Source organism: Drosophila mauritiana, chromosome 2R (assembly GCF_004382145.1).
Source record: "Drosophila mauritiana strain mau12 chromosome 2R, ASM438214v1, whole genome shotgun sequence".
NCBI lineage: Eukaryota > Metazoa > Arthropoda > Insecta > Diptera > Drosophilidae > Drosophila > Drosophila mauritiana.
In genome coordinates, this window is record NC_046668.1 from 3,872,027 (window position 1) to 3,897,724 (window position 25,698).

The 25,698-nt window shown below is 38.3% G+C and overlaps 1 protein-coding gene and 1 long non-coding RNA gene across 2 annotated transcripts; one reads left to right on the forward strand and one right to left on the reverse strand.

Moving 5' to 3' along the window:
* Positions 1 to 624: 624 nt before the first annotated feature.
* Positions 625 to 1,466, reverse strand: LOC117136518. Its single transcript, XR_004459097.1, has 2 exons — positions 1,387 to 1,466; positions 625 to 1,319 (listed from the first exon to the last, which is right to left on the reverse strand). It is a non-coding gene; the product is annotated as an uncharacterized LOC117136518 (long non-coding RNA).
* Positions 1,467 to 3,821: 2,355 nt separating this feature from the next.
* Positions 3,822 to 15,166, forward strand: LOC117135882. The gene is made up of 3 exons (XM_033296428.1): positions 3,822 to 3,940; positions 6,805 to 7,754; positions 13,409 to 15,166. Exons 1-3 carry the CDS (start codon positions 3,913 to 3,915, stop codon positions 14,651 to 14,653), a joined length of 2,223 nt encoding a protein of 740 aa, XP_033152319.1. The 5' UTR covers positions 3,822 to 3,912; the 3' UTR covers positions 14,654 to 15,166.
* The last annotated feature ends 10,532 nt before the right edge of the window (positions 15,167 to 25,698 follow it).

Sequence of the window (25,698 nt, forward strand, 5' to 3'; positions counted from 1 at the left end):
CCCACATTTTTTAACCATTTTCATTTTTATAATTTTATTAGTCTTGTAAATTTTTATCGAGTTGCCAAAAAACTCTTTGCCTCTCTAACGCCCTAAAGCCGAACCGGTTCCGGTTTTTTTCTATTTTTTCCCCAATGTCAGAAAACTGTTGAACTTTCACATTCGGCCTTCCACTAGCTGAGTAACGGGTATCATTAGATAGGAAATGATGATGAATGGATGATTTTTTGTAATTTTTTTGAAGTAACAAGTCAATAACAGCCTCCCCCCACTTAACCTGAGCGCATGGCGAGAAGCGCGCTGTTTGACATGTCCATGTGTCCGTCCGTTTGATCTCAGAACTATCAAAAACAGAATGTTGACATTAAGCATGCAGCTTCCAGAGACAGAAACTGCTCAAGTTTCAGATACGCGTTACTCAGCTAGGGGAAGTGAGAAGGATAAATTTCATCATTTTTTTGGGATATCGATAGGTATTGGAAAATAAATTGAGAAAAAAATTAAAAGTTGTTCAGAAGTGTGGGCGTGACCATTTCAGGTGTAAGGAGGGGTGTGGCCAACGTGTTTTTGGTATACCGATAGAAATTGGCAGAACAAATAATAAAGCAAAGAAAAATAAAAAGATTTTTCAAACGTGTGACAGATTTTTGTTTAATCGATAGAAATTAACAAGACTAACATACATATGAAAAAATAACAAAACATTTTTAAAAGTGTGAGCGTGGCATTTTTGAGCGGCGAACGCCGGTTCGTGTTGGCGTGGCAAAAAGTTTTTTGGCATATCAATAGAAATTTTCAAAAATGAATAAAATATCAGAGCAGTTTTAAAAGTGTGGCCGATCTGCGTTTCGCCATATCCATCAGCATATTTTCGATGCTGGCAGAGCAGCAGCGTAAAAAATTTCAGCCCAACATTGTTGCTCAGTTCAAGTTGCTGGCGCTGCAGTTTTCATTTGTTCCAGAGAGGCGTCATGTTATTGCTGAAATGGGCATGCTATGGGCGGGCGGCGCATTTCTGTCGGCACACTGCTACCGCTGCTCTGTTGTTGGTGTCGAACCAACGATGGATGATATTCCAGCTCTTCGCTGTTGCTGCTGGTGTTATGGTGTATCGGCTACATTGTTGTAGGCACTTGAACTTCTGCGGGCAATAGGGCTGAAGTGGGGTAGCGGAAAGGGGGTGCCTGCTTAAACTCCTACCCACTACAAGATCTGTGTCCCACAGATCATTTGGTCTTAGGTGATGCTTGACGGCGTTCTCCGCCTTAGATTTGCTGCGGGATCTGGATCAAGGGAGTCGCCAGGGTAGGGACCTGGACCTAAAAGGAATGTTCAAGAAATTTCATAATTTGCTGCCTATCACGTAACTTCCCGTTGTTTATTTACACTATGTACTGTTCTTATTCTCTTAGTCAATCTGCCTCTACTTCTATCGATCTGCTTTCCATACATAAGCTGTTTGATAGGTGCTTTCACTAAGAGTTTCCAGTGTTGGAAGATGAATTCTACTAGATTAATGAATGGTCACGTCCTTTGGGTTCCTTTAACATTTGCTAGTAAATCAGCGGACAGACGGGCATGGTCAGATCCATTTGGCTATTAATCCTAATCAAGAATATGTATTCTTTACATGGTCGGAATCGCTTCCTTCTGTCTGTTAAATACTTTTCAAATAATCTATTATACCCTTTTACTCTATACTATACTATATAAATAGCTTACCAACCGAATAATTTCCTTTGGAAACATAATAGACTATAGACGTAAAAAGGAAAAATTTAGGTACGACTTAAAAAAAAGGACTCCCCTAACTCTTTCACCTCAACCTGCATTGACGTACAAATCCGTTACTTTTTTTTAATTCTAGGTATAACAATGAACGACAAATATAAACGGAACACACAGTCCAGTCCAGTCCTAAATTTAATTGCAACACGTATACCCTCATCGATGTCGCCAAGTCAACGGTCGGTCATAGCCAAATTAGAATACGGACTGTTTCTATACGGCCACGCTCCCAAAAGCATTCTAAGCATTCAACTTCGCAATCCGTCTAGCCCCAGGAGCCCATCGCTCCACCCCAAGCAACATTCTCTAGAAAGCAAATATTCCCTCCCTAGAAATGAAACGAGACCTTCAAACAAAACCTTTATTTTTCCAAAAACACTACTAATAATAGACCGAACTATCAAATTTAGCCTAGAACCTAACCTAGAACTTATAACCCCACAAGCCCGAAAAACTCCACAAATACAGACCATCATGACCATCCCAATTCTAATAGACACATCACTCCGAACCCATAAAAAACAAGAAACATCTCCAGAATCATACCGAAAACTGTACGAGCTCACAAAAAATAATCTCAAACAACATACTTTAATATTCACTGACGGTTCAGAAATTAAATGCACTATAAACATTCACCATCACAACGGAAACAGTGCAATTGGCAGTACCAATAAATCAATACGTGTAACCAAATTATACTATTAAATCTAAAAATTAATTTTAATTTAAAAATTACATACTAAACTCAACAAATCAAAAAATTTTACGGTTTCGAAAACCGGAGCACCGATTTTGCGATTTCAATTCGAAATCGTAATAATTTTACGAATTCGATTACCGGAGCATGCTTGAATATCTGTAATTTGACTTTCTTCGCTAATGTACCAATACTTATTCAACTGAACGGAAATTTTTGGCGGTTTGTGTGCGTTAGAGTTTGCGTGGTACTCTACAAGTAACGGAAGTTACCTCGTCAGAATTGTTAAACAGAGACTTTATTTCTGTATTTTGGCAAAGACTATTTTGCACTACTACCAAAACTATACATATGTACATAGATAATCTTCAAAACTCGGTAATCTTCAAAAGAATACTACTTTTGAAGTTATTGACGCTTCTGCTGGAGGCGTAATTACATAGCTGTTTTTTTTTAGGGCCAAAGGAAATCAGTGCCGAATAAAAAAAGCTATCAAGCAAATATTGAAGAACAAGAGGGAGCGCTACAGTCGATTATCTCAAATCACATATCCGTTACTTAGATAGTAATAGTGCTGGAAAACCTTAAAATATTTTGCAAGAACAAAAATAAAGTTAACGTTTTTTTGCAAAATGTTCTTATCGATAAGAATTTACAAGACAAATAATATAATAATAATAATTATAAACTAAATTCAATAGAGATAAAAATGCCAGTTCGGTTTGTGGGCGTTAGAGTGGGGCTGCTAAAAGTTTTGGCAGATCGATAGAAACTGGCGAGTACAATGATAAAATCGATAATAACTAGAGCTGTTTTCTATAGAGTGGTGACAATTAAATGTGGGCTCTTAAGTGGGGGTGGTAACGTTCTGAAATAACATTTCAGAGCGTTGCCGTCACTAGAATCAGCATGTCAAATCTTTCTAGCATTTATAGTTCCGGGGCACTCTCTTATATGAACGGACGAAAATTGACACAGCGATTCAATTGTGATAGGCGGGAATATGTATACAGCTATCAAAGCTTTGAATTCGCTTTCTACCTTTTATATACATACCTATGAATCTAGAGTACCATTGTACTCTAAAACTAGCGGATATAAAGCTAAGAAGGTTTAATCCGTCTTAAGTGAGGTAAACGGTTTTTACATGGTAAATTTGATAGTTTTTTTGTATTTGCTATATTTTTTTGTGATTGTTTCGAAAGTACATTTTTATATCGATATTTCTTAGGAAGTCCCAACTGCTCTGATGGATGTGAAAAGTACACTTACTATATAAGCGTAAAATGTGAAATTACTATTATAGTATGCATTGATGATTAATATTCTTATGTGCCAAACGTTGTGTATTTGCTGACGTCTGCTGTGGTAATCAATTCTGGCTCTTTTAACATATTCAATTAGAATTCTATGGCCGATTAGTTATGGACATCAATGAATATAAATTATACAGTAAGTTTCTTTCTTGTCAGTGACAAGCAAAGCAAGTTTAAAATGTCTTGCCTCAATATCTATTATCAAATTCATCATATTTATGAATATGTATGAAATAACACAATAATTTGCTGTGTGTTGTGCAGAGGCTTGCACCCGAGACTGAGCGAAATCGATTAAAAAAATTAAAAGATTTCCTAATAATTAAAAGTTCGCGTCCTTATCAATATTGTCTATCAAGAAATAATATATTTTTGCCGACCATCACTGATGCATTGCCATACGTAAAGGGCATACAGCTTATTTCGTGCAGTTAACAATATGAGTTCGAATCGTCACCGCTGCCAAACTTTTTAAAGGTTTAAACAAAATTTAAATATGGCTCTGAATTTAAACATGTAATTCATTTTTTATTAATTTATCAGGACAACCATAAAAAACTATGATCACGGAGCCTTCTGGGTGGGCGACCTCTGTTTAGTGCCTTGGCTAGGCGATTTCTATGCCGCTCTAACCTGTCGTGGTACCGGCTAGAGTGCATGTTTATTGCCTCGAAGTGTTCCTTCCGAACCAATCGCAGCCGGTAATCATCCTGGCGATTCTGCTTTGGGCAGCCTGAATACGACGGATTTGGCTGTCGCAGGCCAAGCCCCAGATTTGACATCCGTTCCTTTATATTGAAGCTATGATTTGCTTGTAAATTGCCACCTTGTTGGAGAGTGACAATTTACTTCGCGAATTTTTAAGCCAAAAATTCATTGACGCCGCGGCACGTATTCGCATTCTTTTCACACTCACATGCTTCGAGAAGGTGAGTCTCCTATCCAGGATTACTCCTAGATATTTGGCTGAGTTTGACTGGTGGACAGGGGTACCATCAATGAGCACAGCCGGTGGTGTTCTCCGTTTAAGCGTGTAGCACACATTCGCTAATTTGTCACCATTGCCCATTCCGTAAATGTTAATGCAAAGTCCTGGATGCCATCAGCAGCATCGTGTTCGCAGCGGGACCTGTAGGTGACACACACGTCATCTGCAGATGTGGCCAACATTGACGTCCTCTGTCTCTCGTCTGGCCGCGGCATGTCTTAGCTGTACAAGCAATAAAGCAGAGGCCCAAGTACACTTCCCCTTTGCACTCCGGCTGCCACAGAGAGAGCCGAATGGAGTGGGACCGCAAACCTTTTAGAGGTACGACCTCAGGAGACCGAAGAAAAGTGCAGGCAGCGTATGCTTTATTTTTCGCAGGATACATTGATTCATTGAAGAGTATGTAACAGGCAGAAGGAAGCGTGGATCAGGATCAATAGACAAATCGGTCTGGACCGTCTCTTCGCCTGTCTATATAAACGCTAGTAGGTCGAGATTAAGCAGATAGGTTCTAGAGACAAAGACGCAGCGCAAGTTCGTTGACCCATGTTACCACGCCCACAAACCGCACAGAACTGTCACGCCCACACTTTTGAACAATATTTTTATTTGTCCTGTAAATTTCTATCGATTTGCCAAAAAACATTTTGCCACGCCCACTGTAATGCCCTACAAACGCCTAAAAGTACCACGCCCACAATTTTGAACCATTTTTCGATATTCATAATTTTATTAGTTTTGTATTTTTCCATTGATTTGCCAAATAACTATTTGCCATGCCCACTCTATCTTTTGAACAATTTTAAATATTTTCTGATCCGATTGTCGAGGAACTCGGCTATAGCCTTAAGTCTGCTTGTAATTAGGAAAGTTTACAAGATTTCAAAAGATTTATTGTGGAAAATGTTGATTATTATGTATATGAGATTTATCATGTAGCTTTCAGATACAGACGCAGTGCAAGTTTGTTTTCTGATGTTGCCTCGCCCACAAACAGCCAAAAACTGCCACGCCTTCGCTTTTAAATTTTTCAATTTTGTTTCGTTTTATTATTTGGCTGGCCATTTTGGCCACGCCCACAAACCGCATAAAAATGACACCCCTCAGTTTTCATTTTTTTTTAATTTTTATTTGTTCTGAATATTTCTATCGAGTGTCCATAAAACAATAAACATAAGGGATCTGATTGTCGAGGAATTGTCGTTTTTTTTATTATATTATATATATAATATATAATATTATATTATATATATAATATATAATATATAATATATAATATTATATTATATATTATATATATAATATATAATATTATATTATATATATAATATATAATATTATATTATATATATAATATATAATATTATATTATATATATAATATTATATTTTTTATATATATATATTTTTTTTAGCACTCAAGTGCTGTAAGTAGCTGTAAAATTCAAACTCGTCAAGTATATTTTTGTGTGTTTGTCCTAGGCAGACTTTGTCGCACCGGCGTTGCAGATGCTGATCATCCAACTGGCAATTTCTTTTTATACATGTTGCTTTAAAGTAAAATCTTTTACTAGATTGATTAATCAAAAAGTTTGTTGCACACGCCTAATCTCACAAAACTGCCAATCCCACAGTTTTTAAACTTTGTTTTGACATTTTTTCATTTGCCACGCCCAATTTAACACCCATTACGTATTTGATAGTCCAGGAACTTTTTTATTTGTCTTGTAGATTTCTATCGATTTGCACAGACCGTCCAAAACTGCCACGCCAGAACTTTTTTAAAAAGTTTTGATTTTTCTTGCCAATTTCTACCTGTATACCAAAAACACTTTGGCCACGCCTCTTCTTAATACCCAAAACTGTTTTTAACAATTTATTAGTTTTTAATTTATTAACGGTTACCTGATAGTCGGGGAGCCCGACTATAGCATTTTCCCTTGTTCCTGTAATATTTTTAAGAATTGATAAAATGTTATTCTCTAAGATAAATTACGCAATGTTTTTTTTCAGACGATTTATCGCTGTTGGGAGAAGTGACTGAAAATAACTACGACAATAATGTTGTAAACGACATTCTGAACTCATCAGCATTCTACAATGATACATCGTTAGATCTAAGTGAATTAATACCTGACCTTCAAAAAGAAGCCTTTGGATTGCATTTCTCGTCAAACACATTAACTTCAGAATTTAGCTTGAATACAATGACTTCAAGTTCCGCGATTTCTTGTTTGAAACAAATTCCTTCAGCGTGTTCTGGTGAATTTAAAAGAAATGTAAATGACAATAATTTTCAATTGGATCTTAGGAACAGTAGACATGATTATCCTGAGCCTAGTTCCTATCCCACGAGAAGCTTAAATCGTTCAAATGTAAACGGTTCTTCTAACGAATTTCTGGAAGAAACGCTCTATCCACTCCTAGTCGATTCAGATAAGATTGATCCATTTTTTGAACCTGCTAAAGTTCGGAGCCCCAACAAAGAATTCAACAGCACAATTTCTAATCTATCAGATATCAAAAACGAAATTAAGGAAACTTCCCAGGACTTGGGTTTTACTTCATATCACATTTCAAGGAATAATTCAACTTTAACCAAAAGCTTGCCAATGAATACGAAGCTGAACCCAGATAATCAAGTTCCAAAAACAGTTTTACCTTTGGCACATGATTACAAAGGGCTTTTGCCAACAGAGAAATGTAACGGAGAAAGGACCTTAAAAAAAAATTGTTATGTCGGGACTAATATCGTTATTAAAAAAAAAAATTCAACTTTTATACAATCATTGAAAGAAAGCACTACATCACATAAAATGGATGATAAGATCTACAAAAAATATCAACGTATGATTAAGAACCGGGAGTCTGCTTCTTTATCACGCAAAAAAAGAAAGGAGTATGTTGTTTCATTAGAGACTCGAATAAATAAACTTGAAAAAGAATGCGATTCCCTAAAAGCTGTAAGTACTCACTTTCAATTTAAATAATAAACTATTTATACTAAACTAAATATTTTTACTTGTCATTCATTTGGTATTTTAATCGCATTCCTTCTTAACATAATAAGTTGTTTACCTATTCTTTAATTAACATTCCAATTTTCAATTGATCTTAACCTGTCTGGGAAAACTCATCAATAAGTTAGGTAGCAACAACAGATGCGTTTGGAATGCATGTTTTGGAATATTTTGAAAAACAATAATCCAATTTTTATAGAATCGTTGAAAAGTATGTAACAGGCAGAAAAAAGTGTTTCCGACCATATAAAGTATATATATTCTTTTGATTAGGATCAATAGCCGAGTTGATCTGGCCGTGTCCGTCTCTCTGTTTGTCCGTCAGATTCTAGAGAGAAAGACGCAGCGCAAGTTTGTTGACCCAGGTTGTCACGCCCACTCTTACGCTCACATTTTTAAAAATGTGTTGATATTTGTTCAGATTTGTATTAATCTTGTAAATGTCTGTCAATTGGCAAAAAACTTTTTGCCACGCCCTAAAACCGACCTACACTGCCACGACCAAATTTCTTAGAAATTGTTGGATATTTTTTCTTAAATTTATTAGTGGTGTAAATTTATATTTCAATTTTTACTCATTTTATTCCCCAATATCTATCGATATTCCAGAAAAATTGTGAAATTTGGCGTTCGCATTCACACTAGCTGAGTTTGCCACACCCATTCTAAAGCGTAAAGCAGCCAAACCGTTCACGTCCACACTTCTAAACAATTTTTAAAAAAATTATAAAATTTCGGGTTAGCAATCACAATAGCTGAGTAACGGGAATCTGATAGTCGGGGGACTCGGACTATAGCATTCTATCTTGTTAAAGAATAGTATTTGATTTTATTCTCTCTATTCCAAAAATATAAAAGCCAACCCTTAGTCGCCGATTCGATATGGCCATTTCCAGCTTTCCGTCCGTCTGTCTGCCTGTGATTACTGCAAGTTTAACAGCTAGTAAATTTACATTAAATATGAAGATTGTGAACGCAACTAATGACTGTTTCAGAAGATTACCTCGTGCACTATAACACCCACTATACAGACAGAAAACGTAACGAAAAGACTTTTAAAAATGATTAGGTGTTTTCAATTATTTTATTTTTTATATTTGTCGATATGCCTAAAACAGAAGAACCCGACTATAGCAATCTCGTAATTGGGATTAGTGAAACCCACGCACCCTTACAAATCTTTTGGCGTCCGATTCTCGTTAAAAGCATAGCCATGCCAAACTCATCTTAAACAATTCGATATGTTTTTCAGATTCCCGCATTGTAATTAGATTTTCTAAGTCATATCAAAGAGACTAGAATATTCTAGTGTCTTTGCTCATATCATATTTTTGGATACCACTTCCCGTGGTGTAAATAAAAGTTCCAAATTAATACATTTACAACATAATAAAGTAAAGGAGGAAGTAATTAAAAAATTTGAAAACCCCTTATTCAAAAAAATTCTGATTTACTATTAAAATTGGAAAAAAATCGTATCTTATATATAAACAGCAAGAGAGAATGCTATAGCCGAGTTCCCCGACTATCAGATACCCGTTACTCAGCTGTTGTGATTGCTAACGCGAAATTGTATAATTTTTTTTAAAATTGTTTAGAAGTGTGGACGTGAACGGTTTGGCTGCTTTACGCTTTAGAATAGGTGTGGCAAACAATTTTTTTCAAACCGATAGAAATTTACCCGAATAATTATGAAAACTATCCAAAAAATTTTCGCAAATGTGTTTACAAGACTTATAAAAAAATGAAAAAATATCAAAACATTTTTCAAAAGCGTTAGAGTAGGATTTCCTTGAATCTGTAAGCTTAATCTCAAACTTCTAGCTTTTATAGTTCCTGAGATCTCGATGTTCTTACGGACGGGCAGGACAGATCGACTCGGTTATTGATCCTGATCAAGAATATATGTATATACTTTATACAGTCGGAAACGCTTCCTTCCGCCTGTTACGTACTTTTCAACGCATCTAGTATGTCCTTTTACTCTACGAATAACGGGTATAGTTACACCAGTTGCTAACTGAACTTACAAGCCAATAACTGCCGAAGAAAATAAATACATTGGAAAAATGCATTACCAGTATTCATTAAGCCATACCAAAAGCAATGGTGTTCGTTCAGGAATTAAAGGGTAATAATGTAAATCGAATTTTATAATATAATTCCCTAATAGTTTCGTGGTAAATTGCTGGCACTGTGATAATTCTGCTTCATGCGTCGGATTCATTCGTCAAATTTCTGACCGGCTTAGGCAAATCATTGGGTTGAACTGGAATTGTTGGTAATGCCGCCGGCCCCTTGAATCTGAAATTATGCGACAAACGCATTCAGTGTGTCCGGCCTTATCTGCTGGATTAAATGCATTTCACACACAATTTATGGAAATTGAATTTTAAAGTGAAAGTCTTTATTACAAACGTTTTGACATTCAGTCAACTCCCGCACATGCAAGTGCTCCCTTCTTACTTCTGCTCTTAGGTCGGTGATCCTTCGGGACTCGCAAATGAATTCACTGCCTTTGATACCATATTAGTAGCCTAAGCTACAGCAGCGGCTCCTGATGGTGGGGTTGCCTCTACTTTACTGGTGCTGTTACCAAAGTCAGTCAACCTACAGTTAGCAACTACGCAAGCCGAAGCCAATTCTGTTTTTTCAGGTGTTCACCAAATGCAATGTTGACATGGAGTTACTTTCCGTCAAAATATGCCGTTCTAATGGCAACTTATTTGTTTAATTCTGCTACGACCCAACATTCTGAATTCGGTTTTTCCAAACTGCAAACTACTTGCAGATATTTCCCCTTATTTACTAGGCATGCTTGGACATCCTTCAACTCAATGATGCAGTGTCGTACCCATGATTTACAACATAATTTACTTGCCGTTACAATAACTACTGCTCTTTCACTACCACATTTGAAAAATATAATGTCCAAATTGTACAACCGTACCATAAAACAGTATTGCATAGTCATCCGAAATTACTTTTTTTCTTTTTCAATTCGAAGTTCCACACACCATTTTATAATAACTACATAAGACACGAATAATGCTCACCTGCTTGCTGATTTCTTGCAAACTACATAGTTGTGATAGGGATGCATCAAAGACACTAGAATAACAAGATGCGTAACGGCCATATATTGGTTTGACCAAAGACACTAGAATACATTGAGAAATAACTGTTTCATAAAAATAATTCGTAGTAGTAAATAAAAATTTATAAAATAAATAAAAATATGAAAACTGTTTATGGCAAAAGTCATATCTTGAGGCACGAAGTGCGGACACAAGCACTCAACAATCATTGCCTTATTAATTTTTCACGCGTCGCTGAATACTCGAATGACAAATATTCTAATATAAAGTAATTTTTGAAATTTTTTTCGTGATACTATGATATGGCTATTACTATTTCTAAGCTTTATTTAAATAATAATAACGTTAGGGCAATGCAAAACAAGAATTTTTAACAAGTGCCAATTGATCAAAAATAATATAGCTTTAAAGTCTAAGAACTTCTAAGGTGAAGGGCATATTCTGCAAAATTTACAATGCATGAGCACACGTGTGCACACATACAGTTGTCTGCTATCACTGTATGCGTAGAAAAGAGCTGTTCGCTGTAGAGCTCTCCGCTCTCTCTCTCTCTTGAATAAAAATTCAAGAGAGCCTGAGAGAGAGAGAGAGAGAGAGAGAACCACCTCTAGAGACACGGCGAAAAAATCGTTTGCCAAAAAATCGTATGGCGTTACGCATCTTGTTATTCTAGTGTCTTTGAATGTTTGTTAAGATTAATGCGCTTTCCTTTTTATGGACTATGAGCTGGATGAGCTGGCTACTAAACGAGGTAGCAAGCATAATAATAGAGTCCTAATCGGTTATGGTACCGGATAAGTGTTCGTATCCGTCACAGTTCAAAGGGGGTTGGTGGATGACAGTTTCCAAACATCAAGCTCTATTCGCTTGCCGAAGCTTAGCCAGGTCTTTCAATGTGTTCAAGGCTGTATAGATCTGCAAAAACTGCAAGGTGTATTCTTTTAAACTGACGGAGAAATGCTGTCATTTTAAGCATCAGTACATGACGTGAAAACTCGCTCTTATGCTCCACAGGCTGTGTGTTGCAAAAGACTAGCGGCTTGGCATAATTGCAATAAGAAATTTATTACAACCAAGGCATTGAAAAAATTCAGACCGGACTATTAATTGAAGCTCTGATTTATTTATCAAGGTTTAAACCTCTAATGGAAAATATATATAGAATCATCATGAAAATAAATAGTTTATCAAACTGCCACGCCCACACTTTTAGAAAATGTTTGGATTTTTTATTTAATTTTTTATGAGCCTTGTAAATTTCTATCGATTTCGAAAAAAACCGTTTGCCACGCCCACTCTAACGCCAACAAACCGCCCGTGGAGTAGGCTGACTCGCCCACACAAACAATTAATTAAATTTAAATAAAATATTAAATAATAATAACTAAAAGTTAACTTTCTCCAAAACACTAGACAAAATCTGAAAGTCATCACAGCTTTTTAAGACATCAGAAAACAGTTTTTGTGATACCGAAATATTAGGTGGATAGTGTTCACAGTATTTCATTATTACAACAAAAGGTAAGGTATTAACCTGTCTGCTGCCCTAAGTGATAGCCGGTTGGTCCGTAGTAGGCGTGGCGTAGCCCACTTCACGCACTCTCGGGTTCACTGCGGAACACGTGGTTTGCTACTCGCGTCGAGTTCCACGGGATAACACGTCTGCCCTCGCTGGCTGACGGAAGGGAAGGAGGGCAAGCTAAATGAATGACAAGCTGGCGATCGTACGTACGTTATTATCGATAGATCGGAACCGCCACCCTAAGCTTCTTGTCTAACTAACTAAATACTAAAACGATGGTTTCATCTTAGTCTATTTTAAATGAGATTTCTCGTGTCCTAATAAATAAGGAATAGACTCCGTGTCCTTAATCTCGTCCTCAACATAATGGTAACAAAATACGAATACTAACAATGCTAATAATAAAGGGAATAATAATCGTGTCTGAAATGTTGGTATGTATTTAACCGGAAACGATGGTGGTGATGACTGTCGTCGTCTCAGAATGTATATTTTTATAACCGTTAAAATGGATATTCTAGATTCGTCATAAAGTATGTATTCAGATATTAGGAAGCGTGTTTGACCCTATAAAGTGTATTTATTCTTGATCAGTATCACTAGCCGAGTCAATCTGGCAATATATTTGTTAAATTAACAATGCAGATTCCATTAGAAAAGAGCGACACGACCAGAACTGTCACGTTTACAATTTTTACAATATTTTATCATTTTATTATTGTCTTGCTAATTTATATTGATATACAGTTAGGTCATGCCTACAAATCGCAAAAAAAAACGTAACTCCAAAAACATTGTATATATTTTTATATTTGATTTTTTATTATATATTTTATTTATTAATTATTTATATTTGATATTGCTGTTTTGTGTCAATTTTTTGAATGTTCTAAAAGAAATTGTACTTTCCCCTAGCTCCGATTATCTGATGACTTTTGAACTAAATTACGTTTATTTGTTTTAAAACTTTCTTGCAGGAAAATATCACATTACGAGATCAGCTATTTATGTTTGCCACCTCTTGCCAGTGTGAATCTGGAAATGCAAATGGTATTTTACATAACTGTTTAGGATCTGAACGAAGCGAAAATAAAAACGGAAGATTTACATCGAAGGCAAAGCATTGCAATAAAAATAATACTACGGCAACCATTAAAAAAAATGTTGCTATATTATTTGCTATGGCTTTTGTGGTATCTCTAAACGCTGGAAATTTTCAAAAATATCTCAACATGCCAAATAATTTGGAAGGTGGGAGTGAGATTGAGCCTGTCGGAAAACAATTAAGCATTTCCAATCGACGGTTACTATGGGCTGATTCAGAGGAGGAATATAACGAAAAAACCAATCTAAGTACATTTCTTTCAGACAAACAGAAAGAACCGTCTCTATATTTTTTAAGTTCTGGTATACGCAATCAAAAAATTAATTCCTTGGACAACATTGCCAAAAATGTATCTCATACTTACTCATATAATGAACCTCCACCCTTAACATATTTAAGTACACGAAACTGTATAAACAGGTGCAGGTCCCTTAATGGTTCTTCCAATCAATCAAAATACTTTATGCTCGCTCAAAATTTACATAAATGGATTAGCGGCACTTTAAACATATCCAATTTTTCAAAGGAAAAAGAGGACTCAAGTGGTTTTGAATTTTTTAATAATTATTTTGAGGAAAAACGTGACATACACATCAAACACGAAAAGCAAAAAATGTTTATTGATTTAAATGATTATACATCTGTTTTGCCAGAAAAACGGCGAAAACTGAACAATACGAAATCCTTTGAAAATATGCGCGAACAAATAAATGTAATTAGTAAAATCAAGAGAAGGGATGATACTTTTTACGTATTTTCATTTAATATGGATCACGCACTACTTCCAGCATTAAGTTACAACAGTAGTTATCGTCCAAAATTGTCGTTGGTACTTCCCTTAGAAAATCCGGGAATTAACGGTAAAATGAAAATGATTCAGGTAGACTGTGAAGTATTTAATACAAAAGACTTTGAAGTTAGCCATCATTTGCTTCCAGCTAAACTGCGTCAAAACATCAGTACACGGAAGCCCAACAAGCTAAATATAAAAAAAGCTAGTACTGAAACGCCAGTTAGCAAGACCCAAAGAGTTCGTAATTTTTACAAGGTTGGCTCTAGAAATCAAGCTACCGTCGCATCTAGTTTTAATAAGGAAACAAAGTTTAACAACAACTAACTATCAGCCTTATCTTGTTGTACAGTATCACATGTATTTATACCCGTAACTCGTGGAGCAAAAGGGTATTTTAGATTTATTAAAAAGTGTGTAGCAGGTTAAAGAATTCTTTTCCGACCTTTGAAAGTGTACATATTCTTACACCCGTTACTCTTAGAGTAAAAGGGTATACTAGACTCGTTGACAAATATCTAACAGGCAGAAGGAAGCGTTTCCGACTATATAAAGTATTATATTCTTGATCAGGATCAAGAGCCGAGTCGATCAAACCATGTCCGACTGTCCGTATGATCGTCGAGGTATCAGGAACTATAAAAGCTAGAAGGTTGAGATTCAGCATTTAGATTATAGAGACAAAGACGCAGCGCAAGTTTGTTGACTCAGGTTGCCACGCCCACAAACTGCACAAAACTTCCACGCCCACACGTTTGGACCAATATTCGATTTTTTTTTCTAATGTTATAGGACTTGTAAATTTCTATCGATTTGCCAAAAAACTTTGAAACTATGAAATTTCGCGTTCGCATTCACACTAGCTGAGTATCGGGTATCTTATAGTCGGGGAACTCGACTATAGCATTTTGTTGTTTTTGTTTTAGTATTTTCCTAGCTAATTTGTATTGTTGTAAAGTGTCAGGCGCTATTTTTTTTATTCTTTGTAAACTCTTTCAAAAATAAATCCATTTTGAACTATTATACATTTTATTAATAAAAACTGGTTATGTGATCGATGTAAAATACGTGAGCAGCGGAGTACAAAATTTAAAAGCTGAATAAATAAATAATTATAACGGAAATTTTATTCTAAACATCTTTAAATTTGGTCATGTAAATGGATAAGGGTTTACGATTGCTTAGTAAAGTGATGTCACAGTAATGTGGAAACTGACGAATAACAGTGGATTGTTTTCGGATTGAACATGCTGTTTGCAACAGCAAATGCTGATTTGGCCAACCCTGTCAACATACAGGCGGAGTCTGTCCAACAATGAAAGTTGGCGGTAAGCATGGGCATTCATCAAGGAACAGCTTTATCCATTTCCGATGTAGCTTTAACTTTGGTTAATTCAATTCACAGCTTCGAGTACTTAGCAATACTAAAGCCATCCAGGAATTGCAACCCGGAATTATAATCGCAAGTGCACTTGTAAACACTAAGAATGCAATGAGTCGAATAGTAAATTCAACAACTAAAGGCACTATTGCAAACTGCGCAAATTAAAAAAGCGAAACGTTGCAAGATTAAGATTAACAACGCAACGAACTTCAAAAGTATTAAAGTTTTTAATTTTTCATCGTCGTTCAAAAACGGCAAGTTGACAAACTGATGACAGCATCGTCGAGCCAACTGTACCCACGAAATAACTGCCTAATTCGGCGAAAACGCGATGGAAACTAGTAGTCGACTATCGCGAAATAAATAAATTCCATCTTCCAAGAATATAAGATATTTTTGATAAATTAGGACGAGCAAAATATTTCTTTTGGCTAGACCTGATGTTTGGATTCCGCCAAATGGATAATGCTATAGATTTGGGTCACAAGTGTACTAATAGAGGTATACTTCCTAATGATTCTAAAGACGATGTTACCAAAAACTATCCCAAACCAGCAAATGCAGACAGAGCCAAGCGATTGGTTGCATTTTGTAATTACTATAGAAGGTTCATTCAACATTTTTCAGAAAATTCGGGAATCTAACATTTAATGGACAACCAAATGCGAAGAAGTATCTAAGTATCTTAAAATGGTATTAATGCAACCCATATTTCAGCAAAGAATTTTGTAAAGCCACGAATGCTAGTAAACAAGAATGTGAAGCAGTACTATCCCAAGGACATAACGGCTAACAACTACCACTGGTGTACGCTTCAAGAAGCTTTACAAAAGGCGAAAGTAATGAGTGCACGACAGAACAAGAATTAGAAGCAATTCACTGGGCAATAAACCACTTCAGACCATATTAAGATAGGATGTATGGTACGTTTTTGTGGCAAAAATTAAGAACTTCAAAACGGAGAGTGTTTTTTGCATTGGGTTACACTAGCCCATATCTTTTATGATACCAAAATTGTAGGCGTGGCGCCGCCCCTTACATTTAATTAAATAATTTTAATTTTAATTTTCTAGCCGAAGCAAAATACAACTGATTTCGTGCTAGTGATTGCATATTAAATTATTTTACAAATAATAACCACCAAAATAATAAAAAATTAATGAAACAATTCAGCAACAGCCTTGTTTGACTCCCTTTTGGCGGAAATTACTCTGCTATGGTACGGCATTAGGGAACCTGAAGGTGCGGCCTAAAAACGTTAAATATTAAGATTACATTCAAATGAACACGAATTAAATTACCCACATCTTGTGTTTCAACATTGTTTCTGGGTAAACACAAGTGCCCAAAATGCTGACCAGAGGTCTGCATAATTTCCGTTGCCATCAACGTCAACGAACGGCTAAAGTTCGATCATCAGCACTTCTCCGCTGCGCCGCAGCTGACGCCCCCTGGGACTTAGGGAAATATTTTGTATCGTAGTTTCAATTTTAAATAAGCATTTACAATAAACGGTCGCTTGACACCTACAAAACTAAAAGAAATAACTGTAATTATTTACTGGCGTCCGAACAGGGACGAACGAATAAACGCGAACGACAGACAAAAATTATAAGTCTCGGTGCAAAATCAAAATTTTGCAAAAAAAAAACGTTCCAGTGTAAAATTCAGGCGCCACGTTTCTGGAGATCTTCTGATAAAACAATTCTCTATTTACAGTTCTTTTTTTTCCTCGTTCTCTGTTCTCATAGTGAAGCAGCCGCGGCGTGATTAAATTGTATTGCGTCCAAAATTGTTAAAAACAATGAAACCGAAACATAAATAGGCAAACAGTAGGTGGTCTCCTGACCACCAAAACACTTAGGCCAGCCATTCGCTGCGCCAAGACAATATGTGTCTAATTACGGTAATGCACCGTTCGCCGCACCCCGACAAAACTATCAACAGCAATGGCAACAATATAATGCCACACACCGTCCCTTTGCGACCATACCACAACTAAGACCAGAACCAATGGATGTGGACCGCAGTATACAGTCGCGAAACGTAAATTATATGAACAGCCCACATTTTGACGCCGGAAAACAACCGAGCCGATTTCAGACATAAACAAACGACAAAGAACCTACAACATCCAAACAATGAAAATGGGACAACCAAGTGTTGAAATAGCTGGGTCCAGTTCAAGCATGGCAGGCTATCAACGGTCGATGCAAGTATATGAAACCCAGAACGACATAAACGGCACCCTGAATGAAAATTGGTGATGGACAAACAGACAATTTGGACGGCGGGCAACGAGACCACGTTTTGCATTTTTTAGAGTAGAAGACTCCTCACTACCATACTTTGAATGTAGAGTGGGGATAGGAAAGGTTTTAAGAGTGTTGATTGACACGGGCTCTAACAAAAATTACATCCAGCTCAATTTGCTGTCGAACGCGATACCTCATAACAAGCCTTACATAGCTGACACTCCAGGCGGCGATGTGAAAATATCGCATTACAAAAGAGCAAACCTTTTCGACTTTTAATTAAAATTCTTTCTATTACCATCGCTGAAGGCTTTTGACGCCATACTTGGCAAAGATACAATGAAGGGAATGGGAGCCCAAATTGTCTCAGAAAACCTAACCAGGACACTGGAAAATAGGAAAAGAATCGTCCTCAAAGAAAAACACTTCGAGGCTGTTAGCACAATTAGTCCCAGAATAAAAAACTTAGAGGTAGAACGGAGAAAGAAATTAAATAAAATAATTAATTCTCATCCAGGTCTCTTCGCAGACCCCAATCAAAAACTAACCTACACAACCAGTGTAAGGTCACCAATCCGAACCACATCGGATACACCAGTGTACTCAAAATTCTACCAGTACCAAAAAAAAATCCCGACTTCTCTGGCAAAAAAAATACAGGGCTGTAATTTACTACCGAAAACTTAATATGGTAACTGTAGCGGACAGATACCGTATCTCTGATATTAATGAAGTGTTGGCCCTATTGGGAGACAACAAGGTTTTCTCAGTGTCCAATGTGAAAAGTGGGTTTCATCAGATTCTTCTAAAGGAATCTGATATTGAAAAGACATCCTTCTCCATCAATAATGGAAAATACGAGTTTCCCATTCCCATTCGGTCTGAAAAATGCACCGTCAATTGTCACGAACATATGGGTAAGATATGTTTTATTTATATTGACGACATCATCATATTTAGTAAAGATGATGAAACACACTACCAGAACCTTGACAACATTTTCAGAACTCTTCAGCAAGCCAACATGAAATGTTAGTTGGATAAATACGAGTTCATGAAGAGAAAAGTGCAGTTCCTAGTTTTCGTTGTGTTTGGCAAGGGCATTGAAACCAACCCAACCAAGGTACCGGCTATCTTAGACTTTCCAATTCCAAGAACAGTCAAAGAATTGAGATGATTCTTGGGATTATCTGGATATTACAGAAGATTTATTCCTAACTACGCAAAGTTAGCAAAACCACTTAGCTCGCATTTGAGAGGGGAGGATGGACATATTTCCAAGACATTATCGTCAAAAAAATCCGTCTCCCTTAATAGTGAAACAATGGAAGCCATCGAGAAATTGAAGAGCAGTTTTGTTTCTCCAGACGTAATACTCCACTACCCAGACTATTTTTTATTATTATCTGGGCTCTAAAAATGCTCAATTTTACCTTTAGGGTAAATAAATAAAGCAAAGGTGAAAGTCTTTACTGATCATCAGCCTCTGACCCATTCTTCAGTAGTGGGAATGGGAATGCGAGGATAAAAAGGTGGAAAGCGTATCTTGAGGAATATGACTATGAGATTTTCTATAAACCAGGCAGAGAAAATACTGTAGCCGACGCTCTGTCCAGAGGACCGACAGTCGAACAGAAAAACTCAGTAGCCTCAACAATGCACAGCTCCGACAGTTTGAGGCTGATACGTTGCGTTGAAGGCCCTATGAATGCATTCTAAAATCAAATTTTTTTCAGGAAGTCCGAGTCGGAGAATTACTCATTCAACATTCCAAACCGGCATTCCACAGGCATTTAGTGGATCATAAATTGTTCACACAAGATAGCCTCTTGTCAGATTTGAAGAAATATCTTAACCCATCCGTTATTAACGGAATTTCCACATCTGATTTTTAGGTTTTCAAGATTAGATTCTCTCAAACTAAAGTCAAAGACCTTGTTAACGAAGCCGAACAGGAGCAAGAAATACTTATTACACACAACACTGCCTGCGGCCAATTGCTGCCCGACGCTTTCACTGTTTATTCCTTCTCTCTACTCCTTCTTTCACGTTCCGTCTCACTACTTAATCTAACGCGCGGTCTGGCTGACTGATCCCGATCCGTGCTTGCGCCGACCTTTTATAGGCAGTAGGAATCCCGTTATTTCCCTTTTTGCGTACGTCCAGCTCGCGTGCAAGGTCCACTTATTGTACCGTTAATTCACGGTGCGTCCTCTTTGTGCACGCACCGCTATCGGTCGACCTCTGTGCCCTTGGACAATTTGAGTCCAGAAACCAGAGCGGTACCGTTAGTTCACGGTGCGTCCTCTTTGTGCATGCACCGTTGCCTCCCTCATGGACGATACACCCTGCCCCATAACCTCCTAATTCCGGCCGGGCCGAATCGCCGTCCGCTGTCAAGGAGTACACAGGACAACGCAAGGCGACTGCAGGAGAAGCGCCGCAGGAGAAGCGAGATCGCCGGAGCAGTTATGAATAAGATTGTAGAATAAATTGACTATCATAAGAACCCTCTGCTTTTACTTGGTCGGGCAATCACAGAAATCATAAATTTGGTGGGACGAACGCACAATCTCTCTAAGCTAGCTAGCTAACGAGCAAAAATAGAAAATCAGTTCGTTACATCTGGCGCCCAACGTTATCATTGGCCGGGAATGCATCGAGACATAAGAAAGTATGTGCGGAGCTGTGAGAGCTGTATGAAGTACAAGCCCAGCCAGCTACAGGCGGACGGGAAAATGTTGACACAGGTGCCGGAAGAACCATGGGAAACCATGTGCGCAGATTTCGCGGACCTTTTCGCGGTCGAAACACGGAAATTCGATGCTGTTGGTCCTGGTGGACAGATTCTCAAAGTGGACCGAGATGAGGAGGTCGAGGACTGAGACGCTGCGAAAGGCTGTTCGAGAGCGGATAGTGGCCAAATACGGGGTGCCCAAAATTGTGATCACAGACAATGGGGTGCAGTTCACAAGTAGGGCGTTCAGGAGGTTTCTGGAGGGGCTTGGGGTGCGACACCAGCTCACGGCTCCATATACTCCGCAAGAGAACCCTACGGAAAGGACCAACAGGACCGTCAAAACAATGATCGCGCAGTTCACAGGTGCCGATCAGAGGACATGGGACGATTACTGGCCGGAGCTGCAGCTGGCGGTTAACAAAAGTGTGGCGGAGACCACAGGATACTCGCCGGCATTCATAACGCAGGGAAGGAGCCGAGGCTGCCCAACGCGTTGTTCGACGAACAGACGACCGGGGCTGGCAAGTGCACACAGACACCGGCGGAGAACGCGGAGAAATTAAAGGAAATCTTCGAGCTGGTGCGGAGAAACATGGAGAGGGCGGCGCAGGATCAGGCGCGCCACTATAATCTCCGAAGACGGCCGTGGAAACCCAAGGTGGGGGACACAGTATGGGCCAAAGAGCACCACCTGTCAAAGGCAGCCGAAGGTTTCGCGGCAAAATTGGCCCCGAGATTTAATGGGCCGTTCACAATAAAAAAGTTCACATCACCAGTTATTTGCGTCCTGGACTACAATGCAACCAGGAGAGAGAAGACGGCACACATCAGCGATCTGAAGCCGGGAAGCGTTGGCGCCGGCGGGCCAGGGGACTTCGAGTGACAAACGGATACAAAAAAAAAATAAAAAAAATGGAAAAACACCGTTCGGTGAGGAAAGGGAGAAGACGATACAAGGTATCGAGGCAGAACAGAAGTCACACACACACACAGGCCCTCTGGAGCGCGAAAGCGGGACAGGGAGGGTATGCAGCCAAGAACCGTTAACAGTTGACACACACACACAGATGCGCATTCCGTGGGAGGCAAGTATGCGGACGGGAAAAGCTCCGTTACCGGTACGAGCCCGCGGCACAAGGAGCAGATACGGCACAACAGCCCGGGGCGATATGGAATAGGGATTCCGATTCCGGGGAGTGTGGAGGACCCGGAGGAGATTCCGTATGTCGAACTGGAGGACGAGCATCCGGTAGTGGACACGGAGGGCGCGGTGGAGGTCATTACCCTCTCTCCAGAGAGTGAGGAGGACGACGACGGGGGCAAGAAGGCCACCCCGGAGGTGTCATCGGACGAGGACGAGACCGCGCGGATGGCCAAGGCGCGGATTGCTTACCGAAGCGTGCGGCAAGCTACGCAGGGTCAGGGGTCGCGCCACCGACCGAGGACCCGGTGGATATGAGGAGGTTCATGGAGGCGCGGCGGTTCCAGCAGATAGTGGATGCGCGAAAGGTCGCCGCCGCCAAGGCCGCATGGCAGGAGTGGCTGGCTCGACTGCAAAAGGAAGAGGAAGCACTGTGGGCACCAGCGGCAGATCACAGAACTCCCTTGCCAGAATACCCCGGACAAATTATATATATCTGTTATATCTTATTGGGACGTTTGCCTCAATAATACGAATTAGTATTTGGTAGAACAAACAATTTACCAAAACATTTTAATAGAATAACTAGCATAGAACCATCTTATTATATTAATGATTATGCTTAAGAAATTAAATTCAGATTAGAAGTATCTTTCAAAAGAGCAAGAAAAATGCCTGAAGAGCATAAAATAACAAATAAAAAAATTGTGATTTAAATACAAATAATATAGATACATATATCATTAGGAGTTAAAGTTCTGTTAGGAAGTTAAGTAGGACATAAGTTAGAATTGAAATACACGGGACCATAAAATGTAGAAAATATAGAAGATAGATAACATAATAATATCAGGTATCAAGACCCGCACCCGTACTCTTAGAGCTGGAAAACCATCGATGGCACTATCGAAACTATCGATGGTCTTAAGTTTTTTTTCAAGCCATCGATGCTTTTCGAAAACAAACGATGGTTTCTCTGCACTGACGTCACTAACACTTTGATACAGCGAGAGAGAATTGTAAGATTGGTAAATTTTATACGGAATGAAATTTATAGTTTTTTTTAGATTATAGAAAAGAAGTAACTATTTGAGAAGATTGGTGGTGTTGGAAGAGGTTGGAGATGGATAAATACTTGAAAAGTAAGTACTTTTAATGCAAACACTCAAACTCGTTCGCGTACAATGTGCATATTTGTATGTTTATACATATGTGCATGTAGCCACAAAATATGCATTTACACCACTATGTTCTTGATTTCAGACCCTTTATCAACTGTGGATAACATGACTCCAAACCGTAAAAAGGAGATTTCACTGGTATGGGACCATTTCAAGAAAACTAAGGATGCTCACAGAGCGGTTTGCAACAGATGTGGTAAGCTTTATAAAACTTCTGGGAACATATCCAATTTATTGCATCACTTAAAACGTGCAGATCCCTAATATCTGCAGGCTGAAAAGGTTGCTCCTTTCACTAGTTTGGAACGGTTCCTAAAGACTTACCTCACTTATAAAAATGGGTCAGCAAAAAAAAAAGGAGCTGGACAAGGCAGTAATGCGTATGATCGCGCTGGATGTCCAACCCTTTTCTATTGTTGAAGATAGGGGATTCTGCGATTTGATTAGAAAGCTAGACCCGATGTACAAGCTACCCAGTAAAACCCATCTCTAAAATGTTGATCATCCACGTGAATATGAAGGTTTAAAATTGAAGTTGCAGGAGGATTTAAGTTACGTTGACAATGTATCCATTACTACTGATTGTTGCACATCGCGTGCTAATGAGGCGTATTTCACTATAACGTGCCACTTCATTAACGAATGCTATGTACTTAAATCAGTAGTTTTGTCGACGCAAAAACTTGTAGATGCAACTAACCACTGCTCTAGTAATATTGCGAACTCACTCAGCGCCGTTTTGAATGAGTGGAACCTTTTAAATAAGGTAGTAACGATTGTAACAGACAATGACGCGTCTATGAAAGAAGCGTGCGAGTTAATGAAAATGAAACATTTACCTTGTGTCTCGCATACTATTAATGTATTAGTGCAAGATCTCCTCAAAATAGATTCTATAGTGCCCTTACTAGCAAAGTGTAAGAGAATCGTATCGTTTTTCAAATCGAGTTCAATCGCAACAAAGAAACTTAAAAGTGAACAAACTTCTGAATCACGCTATGGACTTATACAAGAAGTTCCAACGCGTTGGAATAGCGCGTACTATATGATTCAACGGATTATTTTAGTAAATGACTCAATTTCTGCAGTGCTTCTTAACTCAACCAAAGCTCCAAGTCCATTATCAGCGGACGAAATGATCGTTCTGTCTAAATATCGACAAACAAAACGGTTTCGATTTCCTTAATAATACCTCTTATTTATGAGTTGCAGCAAAAATCATGCAAAGTATACAGCCAAGTGAAATCACAGCCTGCGCTTGATATTTGCGAGGCAGTAAAAAAACGATTGCCAGAGCGTTTCTCGCATTACGAAACTCGGACTGTTACTAGAATTGCTACATTACTGGATCCCAGATTTAAAAAGGACGGCTTTTTGTTTACATCGAACTCAGAGCAAGTCGCGAAAGCTTTGCAGTTGGAGTTATTTTCAAGTTTGTCCCGAGTTCCTTCCACACCTGATATTTCTACAAAAAAAAAACCAGGTTCTTTACTTTTTTAGAGACGAATATTTCAAATAAAGTTTACTCAAACAGAGCAGACTCAATAATGCTCTTGAGGACGTATTTTGAGAGACCTAATGAGACGGAGGATAAGGACAGTAGTAGACATGCTACTTTTTGTAAACAGAAACCAGAAACAATGATCACGTGTTGTCTTATTATGAATATAAAAAAACATTATTTTGTTATTACTAAATATTTTGAATACTGTCTTAATTTAAATAATAGTTTGCATTGAAGCAAATAAAACGTTTTTGTTTTTGTTTAAAAAATGCATTTTAATTCCTTTGCAGGCCCTTCTGCATTTTTCTAAAGGGCTACTGTAATATATTTTTTTTTATTCTGCGGGTATATAAACTTCGGTTCACGTTAAATTATAGTTTACTTTTTTTTTTTTTTTTTAAACTATCCATGGTTTTCTTACAAAACCATCGAAACCATCGATAGTGATCGATGGTTTTCCAGCTCTATTTTACGAGCTCCAATAAATGTTTACAGTTCACTTCTTGAGAGAATTACATATGTTCCTCTCCGCCGTGAACCTGGAGCAGTGCATTAGCACATGTTCTGCTGTTTCTTCACCGTCGACGCAGAACAAGCATTGGGCTGACTCTACGTGACGGAACCGGAGTAGGTAGGCCCGGATGCAGTAATGGTCCGTGTTAGGTTAGGTGGTTTAGCCGCCGTTTACAGAAGTTAACATTCGAAAACTATTTCAATTGTCTCTTTTATTTCGATCTGTACTCTAGCTTGGTTCGATCAGTCGATAGGTTTCTCGATAATATTTGTATGTATGTATATAGTAAGGATGGGTGTATGAATGTATAAGCTTATGACTAGATTGGCTATGTATAATTAGGTATGTATGACTAGGAATGTATGACTAAGAGTAAAGGAAGAGAGTAGAAGGAGCAGCCTACTACAGTGGTAGTCCAAGCATTTGTGTTGGAACTCTGCCCAAACCGCCATCTCTTGGATGAGCTGATAAGTCCATCTTTCCCATCGCGACGTTTGCCATCTGCTCTGCCACTCACCCAGTAGCCACTCGTGTGCCTCTAGCCTGGAAGCGCGACCACGCATTAGGCTTTTTACTAACGTTGGCGATGTTACTAACGGCCGAAAGAGCGTCCATTGTGCTCTTTCCTTTCCGGAAGCCATATTGATGGCTTC

Bases quoted from the DNA above. Each gene is read 5' to 3' on its own strand.
- LOC117135882 (XM_033296428.1), top strand. From the start codon at position 3,913: ATGGACATCAATGAATATAAATTATACA. The intron at 3,941-6,804 runs GTAAGTTTCTTT...GTTTTTTTTCAG, and splicing joins CAATGAATATAAATTATACA to ACGATTTATCGCTGTTGGGA. The intron at 7,755-13,408 runs GTAAGTACTCAC...ACTTTCTTGCAG, and splicing joins AATGCGATTCCCTAAAAGCT to GAAAATATCACATTACGAGA.